The sequence below is a fragment of the Eretmochelys imbricata genome, chromosome 14 (genome assembly GCF_965152235.1).
Source record: "Eretmochelys imbricata isolate rEreImb1 chromosome 14, rEreImb1.hap1, whole genome shotgun sequence".
NCBI classification, from domain to species: domain Eukaryota; kingdom Metazoa; phylum Chordata; order Testudines; family Cheloniidae; genus Eretmochelys; species Eretmochelys imbricata.
In genome coordinates, this window is record NC_135585.1 from 55,331,757 (window position 1) to 55,338,449 (window position 6,693).

General features: G+C 64.4%; 1 protein-coding gene across 1 annotated transcript; it reads right to left on the reverse strand.

Moving 5' to 3' along the window:
* Window positions 1-1,727: 1,727 nt before the first annotated feature.
* Window positions 1,728-4,588, reverse strand: LOC144274195 (uncharacterized). Its single transcript, XM_077832825.1, has 6 exons — window positions 4,411-4,588; window positions 4,022-4,174; window positions 3,475-3,792; window positions 3,237-3,331; window positions 2,912-3,113; window positions 1,728-2,144 (listed from the first exon to the last, which is right to left on the reverse strand). The coding sequence occupies exons 1-6, from the start codon at window positions 4,586-4,588 to the stop codon at window positions 2,011-2,013; spliced, it is 1,080 nt and encodes a 359-aa protein (XP_077688951.1). The 3' UTR covers window positions 1,728-2,010.
* Window positions 4,589-6,693: the final 2,105 nt, after the last annotated feature.

Consider the following 6,693-nt stretch of genomic DNA (forward strand, 5'->3'; position numbering starts at 1 on the left):
GGCGATCCAAGCAACCCCCCCAGCCAATGGCCCTAGGTACCCAGCCCCACCACCGCCCACCACAGGATGGACCCCAGGCAGCTCAGAGGGGGGCAGATGGGGGGGGGATGCAACTGAGAGGTGGGGATGGGGGGAAGTGGTACCGTCAGGTTCATTTTGGGGGGGGGGGCAGGAGGGGCTGGGGAGGGAGGGGGTGTTAGGCCAGCCAGGTGGGGGGCTGGGAGCGTCTATGGGGCAGGGGGGTGTCAGGGCTGGGTGCTGTGGGGCGGGGGTGATGACAGAGTGGCTGTGGGGTACGGGAGGGGCGTGGTTGGGGCGGGGGGGCTAGGACGAGGAGGTGGGGGGCTGGGAGGCTCCATGGGTCAGGGGGTGTCAGGGCTGGGGGGCGGGTTGGGCTAGTGTGGGGAGCTGGCGGTGGTTGGGGGGATTAGGACGGGGAGGTGGGGGGCTGGGAGGCTCCATGGGTCAGGGGGTGTCAGGGTTGGGGGGCGGGTTGGGCTAGTGTGGGGAGCTGGCGGTGGTTGGGGGGATTAGGACGGGGAGGTGGGGGGCTGGGAGGGTCTATGGGGCAGGGGGCGGGGTTCTATGGGGCAGGGATGACGGAGGGCCTGTGGGGCAGGGGAGGGGCTAGGAAGGGGAGGTGGGGGGCTGGGGGGCAGGAGGAGAGTGGGGGGTGGTTGGGGAGGCGGGGGGGCCGGAGGCACCAGCCCCCCCCCCGGTACCTGCGCTCCCGGCAGCTGCTCCCGGCCCCACGTGTCTCCGCCTCTGGCTGCTCCCCGGCTGCAGGACCCGCCCCGGGCTGCCCGCGGCGCCGCCTGATCCCAGCGACCCCCGCGCCAGCTGCTCCCCGCCTCCCGGCCCGCGCTGCCCGGGTCACCCCCAGACCCCGGGGACGCCCCGCGCCCCACTCCGCCCTAGCTCGGCCGCGGGGCGGGCTATTTCTGGTCAGGCCCCTCCCGAGGCAGCCCCAGCCCGGGGTCCTCACCCACACGACCGGCACTTGGAGAGCCATAGAGCGCTAAGGGTTGGTGGAGAGAGCGGCTAGGTCACGAGCCCTAGAGCAGGAAAAGACCATAGAGAGGGAAGGCTCTGGAGAAGCATCCCCTGGTGGCGGGAGTGAGTCACTGCAGCTCTGTATGGTGACTACTGGGGGTAGGGGGCACTCTAGGGAAGGGAGAGGGGGTGACCAGTGGGGTAGGGGAGGAGAAATGGGGGCTGGGGCAGGAGAGCCAGCCCAGCTTGGACACCTGGGTTCATGACCCCACCCCATCCTTGGCTAGAAGCGTAGGGGAGGGGGGAGTACAAACCCCCGCTAAGATATTTGTCCCCACCCCACACATGCTGCTTGGGGTGGGGGCTGGGTTTCAGGGCTCACCCCACCCCACCGTTTTCTTATTCTATTATCCCCCGCACAGCTTGGATCCGCCTTGGTGGAGATGCTCAGTGCCCGTCCCCCCCCCCCACTTGTGAGCAGTTACCTCAGGGCTTTCAGATCATTCCCGGGGGGTCCCTTTTGGACAAGGAAATTTCATAGAGATAGGAATAGAACCCAGGAGTCCCAGCTCCCCCTGCTCTAACCACTAGACCCCACTCTCCCCCCCTCCCCCCCGAGCCAGGGAGAGAGCCCAGGAGTCCTGAGTCCCTCCCACAGACAAAGGGCCAGGGACTCAGAGGTGTCAAAAAAGCTTCTGTATTGAGTTTCAGAGTAGCAGGAATGTTAGTCTGTATTCGCAGAAAGAACAGGAGGACTTGTGGCCCCTTAGAGACGAACCCATTTATTTGAGCATAAGCTTTCGTGAGCCTCAGCTCAATGCAGCCGATGAAGTGAGCTGTAGCTCACAGCTGATGCTCAAATAAATGGGTTCGTCTCTAAGGGGCCACAAGTCCTCCTGTTCTCTTTGTATGGAGTTTGGTGATTAGAAAATAAGATCAGATGGAACCGGAGCCCCAGGGGAACCACTCCCCATTCACAGCTCTCCCAGGCGCCCCCTGCTGGGAGGATGCAGGGTGTCAGGCCGCGGGGCGCCCCCTGCTGGCCCCCTGCTGGCGGGACGGGGCTCTCAGGCAGCCCAGCTTGTTGCGCAGCGAGTTCTTGATGACGGCGGCACTGCTGGGCTGGAACTGGGACTGACCCACAGCATAGGCTGAGGGGGGAGAGAAAAGTGGGGTGAATGGCAGCAGGATCCTCTGCCCCGGAATACCCTTATGATGGACCAGTCCATTATAACCCCCCCCCCGGGCCAAATTATTGCCTTGCCCTCCCGGGCTACACCATGACCTCAGCCCCCACCCAGGCCGTACCACCATTAACGCCCTCAGGCCGTACCATAACCTTGCACCCCCTGGGCCGTACCACTGCCTGCCCAACCTGAGCCGTACCATCACCATGACCTCCCCCACCCAGGCCATACCATTGCCTGACACACACTGCTGGGCTATACCAACATCCTGCCCTACCCTGGGCCATACCATCATTGCCCCGCCTAGGCCATACCCCTACCTGACCCCACTCACTTGGGCCATACCATTGACTGACCCTGATCCCTGGGCTATATCATCATTACCCTGCCCAGTCTGCACTGCTGCCTGCCCCCCAGGCCATACTATCATTGTCCCACCCAGTCCATACTACTGCCTGACCACGCCCCCCCGGGCCATACCATCATTGTCCCTCCCAGTCCATACTACTGCCTGACCACCCCCCCCCGGGCCATACCATCATGGCCTCTCCCAGTCCGTACTACTGCCTGACTCCGCCCCCCCGGGCCATACCATCATGGCCTCTCCCAGTCCGTACTACTGCCTGACCACGCCCCCCCAGGGCCATACCATCACGGCCTCTCTCAGTCCATACTATTACCTGACCCTGCCCCCCCAGGGCCATACCACTGCCTGACCCCCCCGGACTCACCCACGATGGCGCTGACGACGGGGGGGCTGAGGCGGTGCAGCCCGTTCTCCCCGGACAGGTTGCTCCGTGCCTGCTCCTGGCGGGAGAAGAAGACGTCGAGCAGGAGCCGGGCCAGGGCCGTCTGGCTGCGGGCGCTGGAGCGGGCCAGGGCCAGCTGGGTGGGGTAGAGGAACACGCCCCCTCCCGGCACCAGCTCCTGCATCTGGGGGGCAGGGAGGGGAGCACAGAGGAAAGTGAGGGTGGGGCAGTAGGGGGAGGAGACTGTTATAATAGGGACCCCTGGTTCCCCACTCTCCCCAGCTGCACTCCCTGCCCCTCAGCTCACCCCATGTTTCCGAGGTAGCGCAGAGTCCTCATAGAGCCCGGGCTCCGGTCGCACGGAGCCGCCGTCCACCTCCCCGGACGGCTCCACAACACCCCCTGCAGCGAACGGAGACAGGAGTGACCACTTGCTCCCATGCTCCTCCCCGAGAACCCAGGCGTCCAGGCTTCCAGCCCTGTCCCCTTGCTCTGACCCACCAGACCCCACTGTCGTCCTAGAGAACCCAGGCGTCCGGGCTCACCAAGTCTCTGGGCCAGCACAGCATTCTGAGCCTCCATCTTGGCGTATCGGTCCCTCAGCACCTCCAGTTCCTGCCGCATCCTCTCGCACTCAGGCCTGGTGCAGACCTCGGTCGGCCCTGCCCGGACACCTGGGTCCACAGGGCCAGGGGAGCAGGGAACCCCGCAGCCAGAGCTGTCCACGTGGGGGCAGTCGGGGGAGGAGGAACGCCAGGTTTCTGAGGATGAGGTGCTCTGGGGGGTCACCCGACCCTCGTCCTCGGACACCTGGGTCCCCTCAGGGTCGGGCACCGAGGTGGTGACGTCATCGGCGTCACCTCCTGGAATGAGACAAGAAACATTCACTGAATGAGACTTCTTGGCCTCTAGAGGAATGGGACCCAGGCGTCCGGGATGGCAGTGCAGCGCTCACCCCAGGGGGCTGAAGACCAGGACAGGATATGGGACCTAGGCGACCGGGACAGCAGTGCCGGGCTCTCACCCCTAGGGAGCTGGAGACAGGGATGGGATACGGGGACCCAGGTGTCCAGCACGGGGGGCAGCACCCACCTGTGTTGTGTTTCCTTCTCTCAGAGGGCACTCTGTCCCGTCTCCATGTCGCCACCTGGCGGTGGGGGGGCCCCCGCAGTGTCCTGGCCCCCCAGCTGCTCCTGGGACACCCCCCGGCCTGGACCTGGATCCACTTCAACTCCTGCCTGTTCCCTGCGGAGAGAGAGACAGGATGGAGGGACGGACAGGGGGTGTGGAGAGGATGGAGGGAGGGAGGGACGGACGGACGGAGAGGTGCAAGGGGGGATGGAGGGAGGGACGATGGAGGGAGGGACAGACGAACGTGGTGGGGACGGACGTGGCTGCGTCCGGACTGAGCCGTGGGTGGGACGAGGGGGGAGGCCAGTGCAGCATGGTGCCCAGCCTGTGGGGGGCGCTCGCTCACTCACCGCTGAGGGCCAGGATGCGGGCACGGTTCAGCCCCTTGAAGAGGGGGCACCGGGCCTCCACCTCCTGGCCCGGCCGGTAGCGGGCGGGGTCCCGGCGCGGCTCGCTCACCGCTGCCAGCTCGATGATGCTGGAGAAGCCTTCGTCCAGCCAGTCCACCAGGGCCAGGCGCGCCGGCATGGAGAGCGCCCCTGGGGAGAGACGGGGTGAGCCCCCTGTACCCCCGCCCGGACCCCCGCCCCAAGACGGGGTGAGCCCACCGTGTCCCCTGCCCAGCCCGAAGATGGGGTGAGCCCACCGCGTTCCCTGCCGAGCCTCCCATCCCAGCACCCCCTGCTGAGCCCACCCGGGCACCCTCTGGGGAGAGACGGGAAGAGTCCACGGTGCCCCCTCATCTGCCACTGCCTGCCCAGCCCCCTGCCAAGCCCCCACCCCACTGCCCCTGCCCCACACCCCAGCACCCCTGCCCTGGCAACCCCACACAGCCCTGCTCCCCAGAGCACAGCGCCCCCTACCCCACTCCCTGCAGTCCAGCACCCCCTGGTGAGTCCCCGCACCACTCCCCCTGCCCCAGCACCCCCTAGCACAGTGCTCCCCACTGAGCCCCCTGCCCCGCTCCCTGCAGCACGACACCCCCTGGCACCTCACTGGGGCATGGGGGCCAGCCCTGACTGCCGGGGAGAGCGCCCCCTACCGCCTCAGACTCCTTGCCCCCTGCAGTCCAGCTATGGGGCCTGTTGCATTAATGCTAAATATTGGGGTGGGGTCCCCCAAAGGCCAAGGACCCCTCATGGTCCTGTCATGGCCCCCTCCCCACCACCCATTCTGCAGCAGGAAGGTACCTGGGTTTCTCCTTTTGCCTGCAAATTCTGCTCCTGTCTCCTCTGCTTGCGGCCAGCTGCAAAGGCTGCTGGGAATGGGGGGGCAGAAAGGGGTGGGGTCCCCCCTTTCCTCTCTCTTCTCCCCCCCCCAGCAGTGGCACCAGCTGCAATCGGCCCCCAGGGGTCTGCTAACAGTTTGCAAATGGGACTGGCGGGCGAGGGTGGGGGGTGCCTCTGAGTTAGTGGAGAGGGGCTGCTGCTTGGGGGCTCTGGGGGCCTGGATGGGAGGGATCAGCCCTGCTGGTGCAAAGCATTTGCCAGATGTTTGCAGAGCATTTGCGGCTGGGGGGGGGATGTTAACCCCTGGGTGCGCAGGCTGCAGGAAGGGATGGGGATTCGGGGAGTGTTTATGGGATTGGGGTGGGGCTAAAGGGTGATCATTTCGATAGGGAAGGAGGAGCCAGGGAGAGAACCCAGGAGTCCTGGCTCCCAGCCCCCCCCCTGCTCTCACCACTAGACCTCGCTGCCCTCCCAGAGCTGGGAGAGAACCCAGGAGTCCAGCTCCCAGCCCCCACCCACTATACCCCACTGCTCTCTCTGTAGAAGCATGACTGCAGACTCACCCAGCCTTCCCATTGGCTGGCACTGCATCCCCACCCATCTCACGCCATCCAATCAGCAGCTGCTTTTGGGGTGAAGTAGCCAATCCTGAACCTCAAGGCAGAACCCAAGACAGTTAAAGGGGCAGGACCCATGTCAGTGACCTCACCTCAGGAAGGGGGATTGCACAATACTCTTCAAGGGGGCGGGACTTCAGGAGCCACTATGACATCATCAAGCCACAGCTCTCAGCCTGGCCAGTGAGGTCATGGCTACTCTTAAAGAGGGCAGGGCCTGATGACATCACTAATGGGAGGAGCTTAGAGGAGCCCACTGAAGGCAGTCCAGTGAAAGGGGTGGAGCCTTGTCTGATGACATCTTTTTAAAGGGGAGGAGCATGGAGTTCCCTGATGTAATATTTCTTAAACGGAAATATCCCTTAAGACAGGGTATGTGAAAAGGGGTGGAGCCTGATAATGCAATAAGATCTGTGGGCGGAGCCTGCTGCAAGAGTGTTTGCAGGGGCAGAAAGTTAGTGAAAGATGAGGTCACCCTGAGAAATGGGCGGAGCCTGATGAGTAACATTTAAAGTGCCAGGACCCCATTGGACAATGATGTAACACAAAAGGGGCCGTGCCTTCCACAGGGTGAGGTCATAGTAAGTGTTTGATGATGCAATATTATTTAAAGGGACAGGCACCATTCTGTGCAAAAGAGAACATGGACCACGCTGAAGGGACCGACCGGGCACCTGCTCCCCCCATCCGCTCTGGGGGCCCTGAACACACCACCAGCAACAAGGGAGCAGACAAGAGAAGACTGGGTCATAGCGGAGGGCCCGGACCCCTGGCCTCTCAGCCCTGC